Source organism: Notamacropus eugenii, chromosome 6 (assembly GCF_028372415.1).
Source record: "Notamacropus eugenii isolate mMacEug1 chromosome 6, mMacEug1.pri_v2, whole genome shotgun sequence".
In the NCBI taxonomy this organism is placed as follows: Eukaryota; Metazoa; Chordata; class Mammalia; order Diprotodontia; family Macropodidae; genus Notamacropus; species Notamacropus eugenii.
Genome location: NC_092877.1, coordinates 104,789,039 through 104,810,788, shown reverse-complemented (window position 1 = coordinate 104,810,788; position 21,750 = coordinate 104,789,039). Strand labels below are relative to the sequence as shown.

At 39.0% G+C, this 21,750-nt stretch overlaps 1 protein-coding gene across 1 annotated transcript in view; it reads left to right on the top strand.

The window, feature by feature from the left end:
• Positions 1 to 2,041: 2,041 nt before the first annotated feature.
• Positions 2,042 to 21,750, top strand: part of SCFD2 (sec1 family domain containing 2) — a 423,131-nt gene continuing 403,422 nt past the window's right edge. The window contains exons 1-2 of the mRNA XM_072620771.1: positions 2,042 to 2,995; positions 14,567 to 14,735. Of these exons, the coding sequence (XP_072476872.1) occupies positions 2,158 to 2,995; positions 14,567 to 14,735 (1,007 nt within the window). The 5' untranslated portion in view covers positions 2,042 to 2,157. The remainder of the gene's footprint in view (positions 2,996 to 14,566; positions 14,736 to 21,750) is intronic.

Genomic DNA, 21,750 nt, shown 5'->3' with positions numbered 1-21,750 from the left:
TCTTTTTATACTTTACTTCTCTCTAGATACTCTGTGAATTCTGTTCTTAGTATTTGACTGTCCATGTTCCATTTCCATGCATTTTTTATCACCTGTCTCCTATGCCTGGAGTTCTTTCCTTCCTCAGCTCTGTCTCCAGGCTTCCCTGACTTTTTGAAGCCTCAGCCAAAATCCTACCTTCTGCAAGAAGACTTTCTTGTTCCCATTAATGTGAGTACCTTCCCTTTTAGATCATTTCCAGTATATCCTGTATGTATGCATGTATATATGTATATGTACATATGTATAAGTGTGTATATGTAGTTGTTTCCATGTTGTCTCTCATATTAGACTGAGCCCCTTGAGAAGAAGTCCTCTTTTTGCGTTTCTTTATATCCTATCATTTAACACATTGCTTGGAACAAAGGAGGCACGTGATAAATACTTCTTGACTTGACTACCTTTTCTATGAAGGCTTTGCACATTATGTCAGTGATCATGAATTTAGGACTGGATGAGGTCTTAGAGATCATCTAGTTCAAACCGCACCATTTTATACTGCAAATAGGGATAGGCTAGGTGACTTGTATAAGGTCAGTGAAAGACTTGAGATTTGAACTCAGCCCCTCTGACTCCTAATTCAATACTCTTTCCATTAAACTACCCTGTTCTTGTTCAGATTCAAATAAGTAGAAAAAAAATGGAAAAAAAAACAGATCCCACACTAACATCCCCCTTTCTCCATTTATGTTTTTATGCATTTCATACTTATTTCTGAGGTGCTATTAGATTGATATTTATGCTGATGGCTTTCCTTATTAGAGTGCTTTTACATACATATTGCTATGTCCAATAATTGCATAATGTGCAAGTTACATCTCGCTAATTATGGTAGATAACAGTATATACAGTAAATACAGTAGATAAGAACACATTCCTTGAAAGCAGTAAATATGTCCTAGGTAACTCTTCATCTGCCATAATACCTAGCATAGTATTGACAGAAGTGGGATATAGATGAAAGAATGCTGGATTTCTGGAACCATAAAACCCAGGTTCAGATTCCTCCTCTGTGTCTTATTCCCTCTGTGACTTCGGTCCTGGCTTGTTTCCTCATTTGTAAAATAAGGGAGTTGGTGGAGGTGGCTTCTTCCAGCTCTAAATTTATGATCCTATAACCATGTAGCAGCTGAGACTTGAAAGCCAGGCAGGCCACAGTTAACTACTGAAGGTTTCTAAGTAGAATAGTAACCATTCTGTGTTGAGGCTAAGTATTGAAATCCATATAAAGAGACGAATATCCAACAGCAAAAATTCAAAGCCTGATGAGTTTTCCAGGTTTCCCCAGATGCTGGGGAAGTATCCCAGGAACAGCAGGTTGTGATAAGCAGTTTTGTGAAGGAATGAAAAAGCAATGATTAAGTATGTACTACGTGTTAAACACCTGGGATACAAATCCAAAAAACAACATCACTCCCTGTCTTCAAGGAATCTGCGTTCTCATGAAGAGAAAGAGAATTATCACTAGGTAAAGGGGCTGGTTGGTTTGGAAGATACTAGGAGAATGGATGAGGGAATGAAGGAATGAAGGAATGAATGAAGGAATGAAGGAATGAATGAAAAAAACCCTCTTCAGCTCTTGCTACCAGGACTGGAGATACAGGCAGGAACGTTAGAGTTGCAGCTCTTCAGGAGCTCACATTCTAACAGTTGAATCCCCTGCTGGGGTGATACATCTGAGCTAAGGGTAGAGGTGGGGCTGCAACCTGAAAGTTTAAATGAGAGTCAAGGGATCTCAGATCACTTTTTCTTTCTTTTCTTTTTCTTTTTTTTTTTTTTTTTATTATTTATTGGTCAAAAAAAAATGTATCTCGGTAACCCAGTCCCTTCTAACGCTTGGCTTTCCCGAAACCACCAGCACTAACCTTGTCCGTCTCATCCCCAGCCTCACCGTGAAGCAGGGGAGCCACACCCACTTTTTCCTCCCTGGCCGTCCTAGGGTCCACCAATCACCATGCAGCTTAGTTGTTACGTCATCACCCGGCGCCTGAAGCCGCCGCGTCAGAGACCGTACCACGTGTACTATGTGTTGACTGTCACTTCCACCAGTGGGCTGCAGTTCCTGAACCCGGGGAATTCGGTGTGATCGCGCCGGCCTGAGGCCACTTCCCCGCCGCGATGAGCGCCCCGGGCGCCTTGTCTTTCACCCGGCAGGCCTGGGAGCAGGTGTTAGCCAAAGCGAAGCGGGCTGTGGTCTACCTGGACGCCGCCTGCGCCGAGAGCCTGCACTGGAGCTGCGGCTCCGGGCGGCTGCTCGAGGCGGTGGGAGGTCCGGCGTGCGACCTGCGGGAGTTTGGAGCGCAGGCGGCCGGAGCGGGACCCGGACAGCCCAAAGCCCTGTTCGTGCTGAGCTGCCTGCTCAAGGGCCGCACCCTGGAGACCCTGAGGGACATTCTCGGCCGGAGCCACTTCCAGTACTGCGTGGTGGTCACCGCGGTGGGCCACCCCGCCCACCTTACTGCCAGCCACCTGCCGGCCGGGGCGGTGGCCGAGTTGGAGGGGCAGCAGCCGGTGTTCGAGCAGCTGGAGGAGAAGCTTTGCGAGTGGATGGGCAACATGAACTACACGGCCGAGGTACTGCACGCCCCGCTGCTGCTTGCCCCGATCGCGCCGCACCTAGCCTTGACCCCGGCCTTCGCCTCCCTCTTTCCGCTTCTACCCCGGGATCTGAAGCTCCTGAACAGCGCCCGGCCTGACAAGAGGAAGCTGGGAAGTCTGGCTGAGGTGGACGCCTCCAGCCTGACCCCTGAGCTCCTCCTGCACGTCAGGTGCCTGGTGTCCAGCCTCAGCTCCTTTTGTGAGTACCTCGGCGTCCGGGAGGAATGCTTCTCGGTTGGGACCCTGAGCCGTGTTATCGCCGCCGACCTGGCCAACTACGCACCTGCCAAGAACAGGAGAAAGGCCGCTGCAGGCAGGGCATCGGTTGTCTTTGTGGACCGGACCTTGGATCTGACAGGTGAGTCAAGCTGTTATTGCTTGATATTTTCCCAGCCATTTTCCGAGGTGAGGAAACTTCCGGACGTCGGATAAGTTTAGTGGTTTTATGGTCAGGGAAGTCTTGTGCAAGCAGCACTCCTCAGCAACTTCAGATAGGTTTGCAGGTGTCCATACCTCCACTAGCACCTCCAGGAAAAGGAAGAACTGTTAATTTCAACCTTATTTGGAGAATGCTTGCCAGGGCAACAGGTAGGCATTATTGCTGATACTTAAAAAAAAGCAGCAAGAAAACATGTGCTTTGAGTTAGATTATAGAGGAAAAGAGGTAAAATTTAGTTAGCTTAATCCTTTGTCTTTGGATTCAATGTTAATGAAAAAAACTATAGGTGGGAGTTGAGCGGTAATAAGCCTTATGCTAATTAGAATTTTCAGCCACAGTTTCATTCATTTCTAAAGTAAGTTGTATAATTTAATTACTATATAATTTAATCATGGACAGAAAATTAACCAGACTTACAGCATTAAAGTCGTTTGTACATCCAAGAAGCAAAGAAAGTCTTCTAAATAGAATAGAGAAACTTCCTGACTTTTTTCTTCATTGTTACCTTGAGAGGACAGCAATAATGTATTCCAAATCAGACCGCTAGTTACAAAATGTCTAGTTAAATTGGCTTCAATTAACATCAGGAAACAGACGTGGATAAGCATTTCCTTCATTGGTTCATAAATAAACTTTTACAAAGTGTTGAGAAATTGATAAGTTTATTTGGGATTCATGAATCTAATAAGGAGAACTATAAGCATATGGAAATTTAGTTTCTAGCTTTACTGATAAGAAATTGGCATCTTGTATCTCACTGTTTGACTCAAGGTGGGGGCAAAGAATCATTTGAGCACCTTTTCTTCTTTCTCCAATTTTGTTATAAATAACACTCACTTTTTCTCAAGATAATTATATTTGGAAGAAAACATTTTCTAGGATATTTAACTTTTCCATGAAAGATACCATGTAAAATTTTATGTTTCCACAGGGTAAAAATATGTGATTTTATTAAATTGATCACTCATCTCATCTTTTTGTTGTGTTTCCAGTTAGACAAACATTGTCTTCCTGGCAATTGAGTGCTTTGTGCTTTTTATTAAATTGATCACTCATCTCATCTTTTTGTTGTGTTTCCAGTTAGACAAACATTGTCTTCCTGGCAATTGAGTGCTTTGTGCTTTTTATTAAATTGATCACTCATCTCATCTTTTTTGTTGTGTTTCCATTTAGACAAACATTGTGTTCCTGGCAACTGAGTCCTTTGTGCTTTTTTTAATCTGGAAAAATAGGTCATTGCTTTCTTGCTGTACAACTATTTTCATAGTTACAGCACTATTTGCCGCACATTTCCTATGCATGTACCTGTGATTTACACATACAGAACAGAATTGTTTCCTGTCCTCTAGGAACTTACAATGAAAAATAAAACTACAGTGATGTAGAAAACAAAAATATGTACATAAAAGAAGAGAGTAGCTTTATAACACTGATTGTCAACTGGGCATACACTTAAATCAACTAGTTTTCATTTTCAAAATGCAAATCTCTGGGGGCTATCCTTTTATCTTGAATCAATCAAATAGCAAATAGTTATTAATCATATATTGTGTACTAGGTATGGGAGATATAAAAACAAAAATGAAAGAGTTCCAGAAGAAAAGAGAGTAAACACCATAGATGAAGTTTCTGAAACTTTGGGGTGTTTTTCTGGCTAATACTGAGAAAGGATTGTTGATATGTTATATCAAGGTTATATGTTATGGTATAAATATTTATATATCTATCTATATATATACACATAATATCAAGAATCAATGTAATTCAATATGTATTCATATTTCTTAGAAGTGAAGAATCTCTAATTTTTAAATTTTATAAGTGGGAGTTAGATATGACAGTAATGTCGTTAACTCTTTTATATTTCCTAACACAAACTCTATAGCAGGGGATAATTCAGGAAATCTTTGAATTGGAGAAGAGAGGATACATGGTAGAGAACAGTGGGAGTAGATGTTCCAAGGCAGCTGTTGCTGCAGTACATACAGTAGTGGGCCCAGAGTAAGGAAAGACATGAGTTTAAATTTGGCCTTAGACCTTTACTAGCCATTTGACCCTGGGCAAGGTACTTAACCTCTTTTTGCCTCAGTTTCTTCAACACACCTACTTTGCAAGGTTGTTTTTCAGAGTTACTTATAAAAAATGTCAGTGTCTGGCACTGTCATTTATTCCCACGATTCTTTCCTTTTAAGGCCTAGGAAGTACTATGAGAATGCTGAGTATTGCAAGTGGGGAAAGTAATACAGAGGGAGCAACCGATGAGTTTTCTAGGTAGAATAAAGAGAACTGAGAAAGGACTTGTAAGTAGAATGGAAGGTTTTAAGGTCCAATACAGAACATAGAAAAGGACTAGTTTGAATATCATTATGCAAGATATGGATCATATCTATTAATTAAGTTAGTTGTGGCTTTTAAATTTTGTCTCTTTAAAGTCATACCTTATACTAAAAGATGACATTAGAAAATTTCTCCATATCATTTAATATTGTAGGGAAATTGATCGCTATGAGTAGGAGGCTAACAGTACAATATTTAGAACTCACATTAATATAGTGATTTAAGATTTGAGTACTTTTATCATCAGGGAATGGGTGGTAGGTAGTACAGTTATTATTATCCCCATTTTACAGATGAGAAAGCTGAGAGTTAGTAAAATTTGGGACTTTGGTGTCACACAGCAATGAAGTGTTAGTCTTTCCTGAGTCCAGGTCTAGCGAGCTTTTCTCTACACAAAGGTGCTTCTCCAGAACAGGAAATACCAAAGGATGGAATGGAATGAGGAGTCCAAAGAGACTTGGAATTTTTCTCTTTTGAAGTGCCACTGAAAGGACAGCACCATAGATTGCTGCAGAGAAATCACAGTGGGGACAAGTTTGGCAGAAAAAGAAATAACTCATTTATTGGTGAGACACATCTAATATGAAATATTAGGCAGGAGATGATGGAAACATAATGTTGGAGGAACGTTAGGACTGCTCTGTTACTGAAAGAATGACAGTCCTGCTACTTACTTACTGAAAGAATGCAGCAGAAAGCAACTTTATCCAGGAAGAAGCTCAGCTTTACTGGTGACACATAGTGCAGATTCTTCCCTAAAAGAGACCACTAATATATAGGACTTTAGTTCTGAGTTGTGAGTACAAGATAGTTACTTGTGGTGCATGAGTTTCTCTATTCATGTGCCTTACCACTTGGTTTCTCTTAGTTTCTTTCAATGCACTCAGGGTCCTCTCACAAGAACCCTGTGTGTGTTGGTGGAAGAGTGTGATTTAGGTTTGTGAGTGCCTTATATTTTGCAAATATTTCATATTTAAGAGTCAATGGTATCATTGTGACCAATTTTGTATAAAGAGTTAACACTAGTGGGAACTCAGGAAGTGCAGTGGTAAGTAGTAAAAGTTTGTCCTTTCATACCAACTACCCTTAGGTAATTGAAAGAGAGTGCTAATAGATGGTCACACTTATGGCCAATTCTCTACTCTGAAAAAGCCCTCCATTCTTCAAATTTGCCAGTGTGAGTACAGGTTGGAGTGAACCAACCCAGAAAGAAAGAAGGGGTTGGTGGTGCTGTATAATATACCAAGTCTGCAGGCTATACTACCCCAGTGACTTGGTGTCACACTCATACTACACCAGTTAGAGAACAGCATAGTTAGACTACATCTGGAGTATTGTGTACAGCTCTGAGTGCTATATTTCAGAAGAATTGTTTCAATTTTTCTAGTGCCTCCCTGTTTAACTGTGACATTTATCTCACTGGTGTAACCATCAACCTTTTGGTATATGGTGTATTATTAGAAGTGGACTTTCTTGTATTTAATTATGACAAATCCTTAGACATGTTATAGTGAGCTTTATGGATTGGTAGTAGGTAAAAATGCTTCCATTAACATTACTTTTGATCCTGTCAAATGGAAAATAGGTTGGATTGAGCTGAATAGTTCTTGAGTGGTTCTCTCCTTGTCAGATGATAGTCTACTGAACCTGGTACTTGTATACTTTAGCTACCTTTCAGAGAATTTGGAAAATAGTCAGTGCATTCTTTGTAGAGATATTGCAGAAAAGTTTCATGATGATTCTGTGTCAGTAAATTGGCATCATTGCATATTGGTCAATATCGCATTTATTTGCCTGGATAGGAAAATTGTCGAAACAATTTATGAACTTCATTGATATTTAAATGGACCTGTAAACTCATTGCTCTCATTCCGTAGTGATGTGGATTCTAATCACTACATCCAGACTGCTGGGACATTTTTGTCCATGTTCTCCTGCAAATTCAGTGGTTTCAGCTATGATACTTTATATCTCTGGACATTTCATAATTACCAATGGAGTCCCCAGACTGTCCATTTGTTATCCTTTACTCACCTGACATGACTGGCTCACGTTCTGTTCTGTTCCTACATTGCTTTCATGACGTCCTTTATGTAGTTTTTCTTGTGAAGTAATTCCCTGATAATGCATTTTAGCCTACTTCTACCCACTGTGAACCTTCTTCTTTGGGTGGCTGTCCACATTAGTTCACAGTGGGTTTATGTGTGTGTGTGTGTGTGTGTGTGTGTGTGTGTTTTGTTTTTTGCCAAACTAAGGACTTAAAAGAATTGAAAATTAAGGGGATGCCCATTAGTTGGGGAAGGGCTGAACAAGTTGTGGTGTGTGAATGTAATGAAATACTATTGTTCCATAAGAAATGATGAGCAGATGGACTCTAGAAAAACTTGGAAAGACTTACATGAACTGATGCTAAGTGAAACGAGCAGAACCAGGAGAACATTGTACATAGTAACAGCAACACTGTGTGATGACCACCTTTGATAGACTTAGCTCTTCTCAGCAATGCAATGGTCTAAGACAATTTCAAAAGACTATAGATGGAAAATACAATCTACCCAGAGAAAGAGCTATGTAAATCTGAATGCAAATCAAAACATATTATTTTCTCTTTCTTTTTTTTTTCTTTCTCATGGTTATTCTTTTTGGTTCTAACCTTCTTTACAACATAACTAATGTGGAAATATGTTTAATATGATTGTATGTCTATAGCCAATATCAGATTGCATACAGTCTTGAGGAGGGAAGGGGGGCAGATTTAGAACTTAAAATCTTATAAAAGTGAATGTTGAAAGCTACAAATAGATAAATTAATTTAAAAAAGAGAAAAAAAACAAAGTAAAGGCTTAATAAATGTTTTTGCATTCTTTTATTTAAATTCTTCCCAAACTGTTATTATGTGATCTATAGACATGTGGTTTGTCAGCAACAATAATGATGTTAAAAGAGGGAGCTTCAACAATGATTTTCATTTGCTATAAATTCATTTTGAGTGTCATCTTTTAGTGGTCGTCTTCCTAAAAGCATCTGTCATTGATCTTTAGAGCCTTAAGGCCCTATGTGCCTCCCTTGATAGGTGATTATAATCATCAAGTTCACTTGTTCACTTTGTAAACTTTTTAAACACGCAGAAAGTTTATTTTCTTTCATGAGACACAACCGGCTGATCCTCCTTGTGCCTTTGTGACTCTCAGAGTGGCGTTCTGTTCTGTATGGAGACCACCTAGGAAGCTCTGCTGCCTGAGCTCATGGGCCAGCTGCTTCAGCCATTGTTGCACAGGTCATTTAATAACTGTGTTTCCTAGGTAGCTTTGCTTGCTGATTGGCTTCCAAGAATAATTAAGAGGTTAGATTTGATTTATGATCACCTAAGTGGCTTAAGCCTACGTTTCCTCTCTTTTCCCTTATGACATTTGACATCAGCCAGAAGGTTTTATTAATGGTCTTCATGTTTAACTTCTAAGGTTGAAAGTTGGCAGAGAACTCAGAATTGATTTTTCCATTATTGGTTCGACTCTTCTAGATTTCAGAAGGATGAAAACTTTTCTCTTGAATTAAATCCAGCAGACTGAGAACTAACCCCGTAAAAGACAGAGAGAATGTTGATATCGTGGAAGGATTAAGTGTCTGAATAAGCAGTTCCACAGACTTAGCGTTTATCCATTAAATCCATCATTGCAAAACTCAGAATAGTCATTGGACTTACTTATGATTTCAGTGGCCAAAACCAATACTTTTTTTTTTAACTCCCTAGTATGGCAACACGTTCAAACACCTTCCTCCCAGAGAGAACTTTGTTACAATAATCTTTATTTTGAAGTGTTGTACAGGAGGCATTGTGGAACGGTAGATAGAATACTGGACATTGAGATAAGAACATCTGAGTTCAAATCTTCTCTCAGACAATTACTAGCTATGTGACCCTGCCAGGTCACTAAAACTCAATTTTCTTACCTGTAAAATTGTCTTTATGAGAGCATTTGCCTTACAGAGTTATTGTGAGGCTCAAATAAATATATGTAATGTTTTGCAAACCTTTAAATACAATATAAATGTGAACTATTATCATTACTATCTAAAGTAATCTCAAATTTGTGATACGTTTGATAAAAATAAGCAGCTATGATTTTTAGTGCTTGCTAGATTTAAAACAATGTGATTTTCCATCCTTAATATTATAATACCATGACTATAAAAATCACAAGCATAACTTGCTGTCACCAGCATCATATGAAGAAAGTAAAACAGCTTTCCTACATATTTACCTTCTTTGGAAGAAGTAAGATTAGGCAAAAAAAAAATGTTAACAGTTCAGCTTTAATAAGTCTCATGATATCTCTTTTCGTGTTTACCTTTTCATGCTTCTCTTGATTCTTATATTTGAAAGTCAAAGTTTCTATTTAGCTCTAGTCTTTTCATTGAAGTTCTATTTTTCCCCCTGAAGTATTATACTCAGTTTTGCTGAGTAGGTGATTCTTGGCTTTAATCCTATCTCCTTTGACCTCTGAAATATCATATTCCAAGCCCTCCAATCGATCTCTTAGTGTAGAAGCTGCTAAGTCTCAGGTTATCCTGATTATATTTCCACAGTACTTGAATTGTTTGTTTCTGATTGCTTGTAATATTTTCTCCTTTACCTGGGAACTCTGGAATTTTGTTACAATATTCCTAGGAGTTTTTCTTTTGGGATCTCTTTCAGGAGATGATTGGTGGATTCTATCCATTTCTATTTTACCCTCTGGTTCTAGAATATCGGGGAAGTTTTCCTTGATAATTTCTTGAAAGATGATATGTAGGTTCTTTTTTTGATCATGACTTTCAGGTAGACCAATAATTTTTAAATTATTTCTCCTGGCTCTATTTTACATGTCAGCTGTTTTTCCAGTGTGAAACTTCACATTGTTTTCTATTTTTTCATTCATTTAGTTTTGTTTTATAATTTCTTGATTTCTTGATTTCTCATTTGCTCCATTCTGATTTTTAAGGAATTATTTTCTTCACTGAGCTTTTGGACCTCTCTTTCCATTTGACCCATTCTGCTTTTTAAGGCATTATTCTTCTCATTGGCTTTTGGGACCTCTTTTGTCATTTGAGTTAGTCTAATTTTAAAGGTGTTATTTTCTTCAGTATTTTTGGGGGGAGGGTTTCCTTTAGCAGCTCTTGATTCGTTTTTCATGATTTCCTTGTATCACTCTCATTTCTCTTTCCAAATTTTCCTCTACTTCTCTTACTTGATTCTCAAAATCCTTTTTGAGTTCTTCCATGGCCTGAGACCAATTCACATTTTTCTTGGAGGCTTTGGATCCAGGAGTTTGGGCTTTGTTATCTTCTTCTGTTTGTATGTTTTGATCTTCCTCATCACCAATGATAGAGAATACCTCTTCACTGAGAAAGTAAGAATCTATAGTCTTTTTCTTTTCCCTCTGTTTGCTCACTTTCCCAGCCAATTATTTGACTTTTGAGCTTGTTGTTAAGTGGAGGGCTCCAGAAGCAGCCTCCACTATTGCTACCCTGGGGTTGGGCCAGGGTTGGGGCTACAGCTGGACCATGCTCCCCTCTCAGACAGGTGAGAGACCCTTCGCACTGATCCTTGAACCTATCTTTGGCATTTGTGAGTTGAGAAGCCTGGAAATTGCAGTGTCTATCAGTGATTCAGTCCCCTAATGCTTGCTCCAACTCCATCTGTGCTGATGCTGCCCAAGCTGAACTGTACTCTGTTTCCAACCTGATGAGATAGACCCTTCCTGTTGACCTTCCAGATTTTCTTGGGCTGAAAATTTGTTTCAGTCTGTCATTTTGTGGCTTCTCCTTCTCTAGAATTTGTTTTGAGTCATTTTTTACAGTTTTTTGAGGGGAGGAATTTGATAGGGAGTTCTAGCAGGTCCCTGCTTCTACTCTACCATCTTGGCTTTGCCCCTGGTCATTTCTTGATAGTCCATTCCATACCATAGTACAAACCTCTTTTTAACAAAGAAAAACAATTATGCAAAGTGGAATGAAACAGTGACCAGATCTAATGGTATGTGCTATGTTCTATGCTTCTAATCCCTCACCTCTCAACTTAGTGGAAAGAAATATCTTTCATCATCTTTCTGTGACAGTGATCTGTCTTGTACTTAATCAAATTTCAGCTACCTTTTAATGTTGCCTAATTGGATGATAATTTATATATATATCTCTATATATAATTTATATATATATATATCTAGTTCTTCATTCTTTACTCTATATTAGTTCTGAAGGCTTCTCAAGTTTTTCTGAAATTCTCATTGTAATCATTTCTTATGGTATTTTTGTACCATAATTTGTTCAACAGTTATCCAGTTTTGGGGCATCTACTTATCACAGATTTTTTTTTTTTTTTTGCTACCAAAGGAAGTCCCATAGTGACTATGTTTGCTTTTATGGGACCTTTTTTCTGGTTTTTACTCCATTTGTGGCACATGCCCAGTGATGGCATTATGAGGTCAGTGAGTATGGATAGTGTAGTAACTTTTCAAAAGGAATTCCAAATCGGCTTTCAGAATAGTTGGACAAATTCTTAGTTTCAACAACAATGCATAAGTATTATTGTCTTCCCACAGTTCCTCTGATATTTGCTGTTGCCATCTGCCAATTTGAATGTGAGGTGAAACCTCAGAATTGCTTTGATTGGTATTTTTCTTACCAATGATGGCATTTTGTCACTTGTTTATTAATTTGTCTGGAAAATTGTTCATATTCTTTGTTTGTTTTTCTCTTTGAAGAATGGCTCTTATAATCCTATATCTTGGAAAGCAAAATCAAGGTTCCCAAGGCATACAATATGAGAATCATCCAAGACTCCCCAATATCCAATCGATTGCCAAGTCTTGTCAATTCCATTTTTTCTTTCCAATTCCATCTCCTCTTGTATCTATCCTCATCTCTCCAAACCTGTAGTTCAGTCTTTTATCACCTCTTATATGGGCCATTATAATAACTTTCTAATTGATGTACCTGTATCCAGTTCTTCCCTTTTTTCCAGTTCATCCATGTAGTTGATAGAAAAACTGATATTCCTGTCGTGCTCAAGACTGACTACAACACTCTCCTTTCATCTCTTAATTTCTTAATGTCATATGTTCATTTGCTTGAGTCTCACTCTTACCTTTTTGTGTCCTCTGTCTGGCACCCCAAGGCTTGGGCAGAAGTTTCTTCCTCAAGGCCTCTGGAGGTCCCACACAAATTGAGCTCTCCTGAATGCTTGTGAAAGCTAGCTTAAGGATTTTATATATTCAGAAGATCCTCTGAAGTTCCTTGTAACAAATATGCATAGTCAAGCAAAACAGATTCGCTAAATGACTGTCTTATTCTGCATGTGAAATTCATCATTTCTTTGGCACTTAGTAAGTCAAGCATTTGTTAAGTCTACTATGTGCTGTGTACTGTGCTAAGTGCTGAGAATCCCAATCCAAGTTCAAAGAAAAAGCTCTTCCTTCATTCAAGGAGTTTATATTCTAATGGTAGAAAAAACCACCAAAAATGGAAGCTGAAAAGGATGGGGGGAAGGGAATAAAACAAAGTCATGGAGGAAGTCAAGAGAATGGTTAAGGAAGGTGAATGTAACCTGGCAAGAAATGAGCCATTACTGGCCTGGGTGATGCCCTTGAGTGGACTGTCTGATAGGAAATATCCAATTGAGGGAGACGCTGCAGAGGTGGAGGGTTCAGGATGCAGAACTGAGCATGGAAAGGAAAATCAGAAATGCAGCCTGGAGAAGAATGTATTGCATGTGTGTTTTCACAGTCTTATAGCTATTTTAAAATTGTTCTCCTGGTTCTTGTCATTTCATTCTTCATTAACTTATCAAAGGACAATGATAAATGTTGGAGGGCTTGTGAGAAAGCAGGGTTCAGCCATCCTGGAGAGCAATTTGTGATTGTGCACAAAAAGTTACCAAACAATGAATACATCCCTTTGACCCAACTATTCTGCTTCTAGGACTAGACCTAAAGGAGATCAAAGAAAGAGCAAAAAGCTCTATATGTGCAAAATTATTTCTAGCAGCTTTTTCTGTGATGTCAAAAAACAGGAAACTAAGGGGATGTCCATCACTTGAGGACTAGCCCAGAATTTCACTCCTTCCAGTGCATTCACTTTTCTGAACCATGATGTTTCAGAAGGCATCATGGTGTCATGGACAGGTCATAAGACTAGATTGGAAATAACAATCTCTATTCTAGTACATTGTTCTGCCTTTATGACCTTGAAGAGTTCATTTAAACTAACCAAGACTTATTTCTTGTCAACTGTACACAGGACAGGCAAACTAGCCTAGCTAAAGCAGCAGGGGAGAGAGAGAGAGAAAAAAAAAAAAGAGAGAGAGACAGAGAGAGAGACAGATAGACAGAGACAGAGAGAAAGAGATAAAGATAGAGACAGAGGGAGAGATAGACGAGAGACAGAGAGAGAAAGACAAAGAGACAGGGATAGAGACAGAGAAAGTACAAGAAAGATAGGAGACAGTGTGGCAGCGTGTGCCAGGCTAGCCAAACCACCACTTAGACCCTGGTGGACACAGCCCAGGCCCCTGAATCCAAGAGCCTTGGGAATAGTATTGCTTCTAGCACAGTGCCCTCAGATGACATCCTGAGAAACAGCTACTGTTAAGATGTAGCCTGGCAGTTGTTTCTGCAGGTGCTATGACCATAGCTACTGAAGACTCAGAAAGAAAGTTCTTAACACCAGAGTTTTTGACACTGTCAGATGGTTCAACATCAGACAGTGATGTGATTTTTTTTGCAGTGGAAGTGGCCTTAAAGAGGCATTACCATTGGTGTTGCTGCTGAGGTGAAAGATTCATGGAACTTTTCCATCTGACCTGCAGCCAAAGCCTTTGATCTTCCTTATTAGAATGAGAGCAGGGATGGTAGCACTATTCTATTTCTTTTCCTAGTGCTTTACTCATAGAAATCCCTTAATAAACACTTCATTTACTCATTCATTTCTGTAAAATGAGTAAATGAGATGACCTCTGAAGTCCTTTCTAGCTTCAAAATTCCATGACACTACTTCTTAGTTGGCAGTGAAACCTTAAGTAGTGTTTTCGCTTCTGAAGTTGACTCTTTTTTCCCCAAGAACTCTGTTTTTTTCCCCATTCTCTGACCATTTTCATTCTAACTTTTGTTTCAATAGGAGCAGTTGGACACCATGGAGACAACTTAGCAGAGAAGATGATTTCGTTTCTTCCCAAACTTCCAGGCCACACCAATGATGTGACGGTGGATATGGTGGAACTCACTGCACTCCAGACAAAGGAAGAGAGTTATCCTATGGTAGCACCTGGCTGCTTAGCCCAATCCAAGTAAGATGTATATCTTGCTTATTTTTCTTCCCAAAGGAATCTTTCTATGCGATGGGAACATAGAGCAAAACTATTCTCTGGCTAACAAAATCTTAGTGGGTAGCATTTAAAATAGTTTTCTCTAACTTCATAATAACTATATCCCATAAACATCCAAATAAATCAAAGTGTAGAATTTCCTAGAAGTACCATTTAGGTGTAATATAAGATTGTTCTCAAGAACCCTTAAGGGAATCGATCTCTGACTCTCCCTTTCTCAGACAGGGAATTTCACATGGAGTGTGGGTTTTCTTAGTCTTTCTCCTGTTATTCACAGCCCACATGATTCTGGAAGTGTGTCATAATTTCTGTGTCAATGATATGTTCTCCTTTTTTAAACTTCTAAATATGCTCACTGACTTGGGAGCCATGGAAAGAGGTTACAGACTTAGAGAATTCATAGTTTTGAAGGAGGAGAATTTTATTTTTTCATCCTCTTTCCTCTCAAATGAATTATGGCTGGAAGTGATGTCGATATAGAAAGAGTCAAATTAGCTTCTTGACTTTCTTTATTATAGTATTTCTGAACTGAAAAAAATATATTTAGACCTCTTCCTTTATAGTAATTTTTTATGTATTTAAAAAGACTATTGAATCTTCCAGTTGTAATTTTATCTTTCAGTCGCTGAAAGCTTCATAAGCGAGTAATCAGTAATACTAATGTAGTTGTCAGTTAATTTTGATCTCCTAACATGTATAACTATTTTGTGGAAAGAATTAGCTGCATTTGACTGCCTGCTGTAGACATATAAGCACCATGGGGAAATACAAAAGAGGGGAAGAAACAGAACTGTAGACTTTGACAGTTGAAAGGAATTTTAGTGGCTGTCTAGTCAAACCATACCCGAAAGGAAACCCCACTATTACATACCCCAAAAGTGGTCATCTAAGCCTCCAGAAATCTTTCAGAGGGAGCCTTGTCTTGAAGGAGTCTGTACATATGACAGAAACATAGGTGAGTAATTAAAGCTGTTCAGAGAGAAAGCAGGTCTTTGATGAGTGTACACTGTGTACTTTATACTGGGCTAGATACTTTGGAAGAATGGAAAAGGAACATGACATGTTTCAAGTGCCTTCAAATGTCAAGGAAGCCCTGGATTTGGATGTAGAAGACTGTGGTGCAAATCCCAGTCCAACTTTGCCCTAGCTGTGTGCATTTGGTCTGGTCATTTGTCTTGGTGATTCCTCATGTTTAAAATGGAAGGAGCTTGTCTAGATAATGTTTACGACCCCTGTCAAATATATCTTATAGTACTAGATTTTGGCCAGACATTGTAGAAGATGTAACTTTATTTACAGCTTCACTTAAGGGTGAGGGAAATGGCAATCTGGGAACGGCGGTGGGGCAGGGGAAAGGAACAGCATAAGCAAAGGCCAAGAAAGATGTATGGATGAGGAAGGAGAGAGACCAGCTCCAGTGGAGCAGAAAGCTCATGTTTCGAATTGGTGGGACAGATAAAGTGGGGCCAGATTACCGAGGGCCTTTAAGCTAGTTCTACTTGATTATCTATGCAGTGGAAGGCCATTGTCGGTTCTTGATCAGGGCAATGACCTGAAGAAACCGGTGGTTTACAAAGAGAGTGGAACGAGAGCAAGAGCGAGAGCGAGAGCGAGGGTTGGGGGGGGGGGGGGAAGAGAGAGAAAATTTGACTGTTCATGCTAATGATAAAGAGACATAATACCAAATGATAGCTAATCTCCAGATCATTTCTAGGACTTTAAAAGATAATAAAGAAAACACATTCAGGAACTCTTACCATCTTATCTCCTCATAAAAGTAGCCTGAACAGTTTGTGGAGTATCTTGAATGATAAGATCCATAATTTTGATTTTATATGAGAAACAGTTTACAGCTACTTGTGGTTTAAGTAGGGGATTAAAAAGTGTCTAAGGAGAAGGGTTCTTACTTCTGTAGTAGATTGGATTAATGCCACTGAAAATAGTCCAATTTAGAAACTATTGAAATGTTTTGCAGACCCAAAGTAGCTAGCATTTCTGTTAAGGTTTTGTTCATATATATCTATTTCTGTACTTTTGATCTTTACTTTGAGTTTTGTCCTCTAGGTCTCCTTAGAAGCTGATAAGGCCTCTCATTCAATGGAAAAAAGTATCCTCAGACCGAAGTGATCTTTAATAATAGTGGCATGAGCCTTCCTTGGTCCTCTCTACATGGAAAGAGCTTCCAGGGAACTTATGTAGACTAATAAGGTTCTTCTTCTCTGTCTCTGCTTTATCCTCCATTGTTTTGGGGGTTTTTTTGAGTTATAATGAAAAGTCTCTTATTTTCCATCAAAGAAGACCCAAGTTTCAAACCTTAGGAAATCCAAAGAGAGTATCACCATTGTTGGTAATTACCACCATTGGTAATATGACTGATGAACTAGGGGAGATAATAATTCCATTGCAAAAGAGATATTAAAACAAATCACAGCTTTTTTTGCATATTCTTCTGTAAAAACAAATCAGAAATCCTTTAAGAAAATGGGATTTAGGGAGAAGAAAGTACATTGAAATGAAAAACAGATGGACACTCTTGTCAGACAGTGATATGCTTGTCCATGAAAACAGCTGAACAAAGTAAAAGTCTCCAGTTGTGATATAAACACTGATAGTTTGAAATTATTCCTGATATATTCCTTGCAATAAATACTCTCTACTTTCTCTACATGAAAGTTTTAAAAAACTCTAATTGGCCAACCAAAATGAACAGATAAGAATGAAAATAAAATGGAACAATGAACTAAGTCTCTCCCTGTCCATCTGGATCTTTGGCTTATCTAGAGTATTTGGAGCATGTGCTGAAAGCAATGATTCTTCTGTTCCATGTGGACTCAGTCTGGGATTGGCCTTATTCCCTGCCTCATGTCTGCTCTCTTTGGCTCCCTTTTCCATTTTTGATTGAACTTGGATCCATCCTGACTCCATAGCTATGCTCCCTACCTCTGCAGACAGCCCTATATAGGCTGCTGTTAAACCCAGTTAAGCTACTGCCATTGCTTGTCATAAACTAAAGTCTACTTGTTTCACGTACCCTGAGTCATTGAACTGGCATGCCAGTTGGTCCAGAGATGGTGAATAGTGTTGGGGAAATGGCCAAACTCCAAATGGAGTGATAGGAAGGGATCAAAGAGGCTGCGTAGCCCAACATAGGAATTCTACAGGAATTCTGCTGCAACATCTCTAAGAAGTAGTCAAGCAGCTTTCCTGTGAAGTCCTCTAATGAAGGGTAACCCTGCCTCCTGAGGCAGACCATCCCACTTTTGGATGATTCTGATTGGTAGGAAGTTTTTCTTTACATTAAATCTGAATCTGCCTCTTTACAGTGTCTACTCATTGTTCCCAGGCCTTCCTGACGAGTCCAAGGAGAACAAATTTAGTCCTTCCAGGGGATAGATATTCAGGTATTTTAAAGCAGTTAGCATGTGTCCCCCTCCAGACCCTCCTATCCCCCAGTCAGACTCAAGATAATGGGGAAATGTCTAGGAGATGGCTTTAGAAATAATAACACTAATAATAATAACCCATGATTACATGATGCTTTAAGGTTTACAAAGTGCCTTTTAAAGTTTTTTCCTTGAAGGAACTTCCTGTACCAGAGCCCAGAAGCATCTTCTTTGTCACTTTAAGTCCTGGAGGGTTGTGTGGAGCCCTGAGAGGGCCAGTGTGTGTCTGAGGGGGGGAATCTAACCCTCGTTCCTCCTAGTTCTGCACTAAGTTCACTATCAATTGTACTCTACTGCCTCCCATTGCCCATGGATTCCTAACTAGTAAATATCAGAGAGCCACGATTCTGACTCCCGACTCTCCTAGCTTCTGTTTCAGATTTCTTTCCACTGCAGCTCAGTTGTCTCTTTTGCATTGTCCTGCATTCCACTGATGATGAGAATGGTGATGATGATGATGATAACCACAGCAAAGGACAATCATACTTATGGCTTATGTTTGCAACTATCTCATAAGCTTCTTTAGGTCAGGGATCATGTCTGTGCTCCTCCATACTTCTCATGGTGCTTCTACACATTGTAGATGTTCAGTTATTACTTGGCCAAGTCACTTAACCTATATCTGTCTCAATTTTCCCAGCTGTAAAATGAGTAATACTGCTTATCTCCCAGGGTTATTGTGAGGATCAAAGGAGGTGATATTTGTGAAGCGCTTGGCACATAGTAGATACTTAATAAGTGCTCATTTCCTTCTTTCCTTCTCAGTAAGGAGGTAGGTAGCATATTGTATTATCAGCCCTCTGATCATTTCATTGATCAGAGTTCTTAAGTCTTTCAAAGCTGTATATCTTTACAATGTTGTTACATAAATTATTCTTCTGGTTCTGCTCACATCATAATGCATCAGTTCATATAAATCTTCCCTGGTTTCTCAGAAGACATCCCTGTGATAATTTGTTATGGAACAATTATTGTGCTGCAGCAGTTAATCAAGAAGCATACCTCAATGACTCTAATTTGATGAATGAGGAAAGGGTTGTTTTCCTTTGACAGCAAGATTAATTTTACAGTGTTACAGAAAATAAACCATGGCCTGAGTTAATTGCTTTACTAAATAGATCCTCTTAGCCCAAAAGAATTGCTGTTCACAGTGATCTGTTTACTCCAAGTTCACTGGTATTTAAAGTTTTATAAAACCTCAACTATTAATATAAATAGTGCCCTCTTTTTTGAAAAGTGATTTTTCTTGATTTAGGTTCAGAAATGCTGATTTGAATTAAAATTCAACTACAAAATAACATTTTTTTGGCTTTGTCTTGTTAAGCTGTGTCTTTAAACATGATGTAAATATTTACTCATTTTGTGGCAAGTGGAGATTGTTTTCCCTTAAGTGCTTTAGGATCTCCAGTCTCCACTGGTGCATTATAGTATAGTAGGGGAGCAATCCTCTGGAGGTGAAGTTGGTATTAGTCCCATAGTACTGGAGTTGTTTCAATCCTTTTAATTACCTCTTTGCTCCCTTCCTGAAAAAAAATATCACTGCACTGTGCTTTTCAAATAAACACTGCATCTTATTTGGGAGAAAGACCTGTACCTCCACCCCTCACAGATTACTATATTTTTGAGATATAGCTCTCCAGAAGAAACATCTGGGCTCAGTTATGGGTTTAGCAAACAGAATTAATGAATAATTTATGGCTGGCGTGGTGAAGTAAAGCAGGGTTCTTTTCTTAAAGCTGAGGAAAAATGAACCACTTGAAAGATTTAAATGAAAATTTTACATGCCAGATGTTGCCTAAGTTCTATATCTTGATAAAGGATTGAAAAGTTTAAAAGATATTTTTTTCAAAAAAATTCTTTTTCACTGGTCTACAGAAATTTAGAGAAAAATAATTGAAAGGTAGTCATTCTGGTTGTGTAATTGCTTACACATTGCTGCCCTGTCATGGATCTCTGCTTGGCAAGGAATGTTGAAGGGAGCCATAGAATCTTTTTCTCATTTAAAGATTTGAAATGGCTTATGGTGTCTATGTTGTGAACTGCCTGAGCTGGATCAATATGGTATGAGTGCACATAATTTAAGTGGAAACAATTACTTATTCAGACGAAGTCTGGAACTCTCTTGAGTTCCCTAATGAAGCAAAGTGGGCACTGGAAGTAGCTCAGTCCCTTTGGATGCTGCTTCTAGGGTTTTATCATTCGGCTTTTGTCATTACTTTTTAAAGGCCAATACCAAGTCCAGATTCTGTCTGTGGATCTATGAATATTTGTCACTGATAAAGGAGTCATGATCTCAAGTCAAGGAAGTGCATTGTTTCTAAACTGGTGTGTTGAGGCATACCTGTTTATCTCACAGACCCAAATGTAGGTAGGTTTCAGGAAACCAGACTTTGTATTTTTGGTGGTTAAAGCTCTATCACGGACCACCTGTTCTTCCTTTTTTGCTACAGTGCCTTATAGCCAATGTGTCCTTTTTCTATTACTACATTTATTGTGCTGGGATATGGGTGATAGAAAAAGCTATTTGGGCAAAGTCAGGACCAGTAGAGTTCTGGGGATGTGTTACCTTAAAGAATCCATGGCCTTGGTTTTGGTGGGATCAGTCTCCTGGTGGGACTAGATGTCAAAAATAATCCAAGGGTATGGAGGCTCTTGAAGAGATTCATACAGGGATCAGGGAGCCTTTGGTTTAACCTAGTCCAGGAAGAGAGCAGCATATAAGATAATGTCAAGGATAATAATGCCTTATGACATTTTACAGTTTTTATACATTATCTCATTTGAGCCTCAAAACTATTGTGTGATAGTTTAGGTATTATTCTACCACTTGTCAAATTGGGGTAATTGAGGCTTAGAAAAGTTTAGCTGTTCAAGTTTACCAAGCTACTAGAGGAGACAGGATCTGAAAGGACTTGGGACTTTCGATGTTTGTTTCAGTGTGGGTTTTATTTTTTTTACACTATATGATGTAACTTAATGATCCTAAATACACACACGAAGGTTCCTCTCCTCAAGGAGAGGAGTGTTACATTTTCCTGGAGGAATCCAATATTTAAACAAATCAGAATATGCACAATAATTTGAGGAGGAGAGGGAGAAAACTTAACAAGTACTGTGATCTGATCAGGAAAGGCTTCCCATAGGAGATGGCACATGAGCTAGCCCATGAACATTTGACTCAATAAAGCCAAATAGCCACTACCACTCCATTCCATCTTCTTCATCTTCACCACTGCTACCCCACCAACACCACCATCTTCTCTTTCTCCTTCATTTTGTTCTTCCTCTTCCTTTCTTCATCTTCTTCCTTTTGTCCACCTTGTTCTCCTCCTGTTTCCTCCTTTTCTCCCTCTTTCTCTTCCTCGATGTAATCTTTTAGAGAATGCCTATCCCATCATCCTTTACCTTTTCAACCAGGGTACTTACTCCCTACCCATTTTCCCATGCCAGGGTGCCTCTATTCCCCCTCCCAGCTTCCTCCTTGTACTTTAAAATGAACAAATATGCTTTGAAGAGAAGAGCTGAGAAGGGGA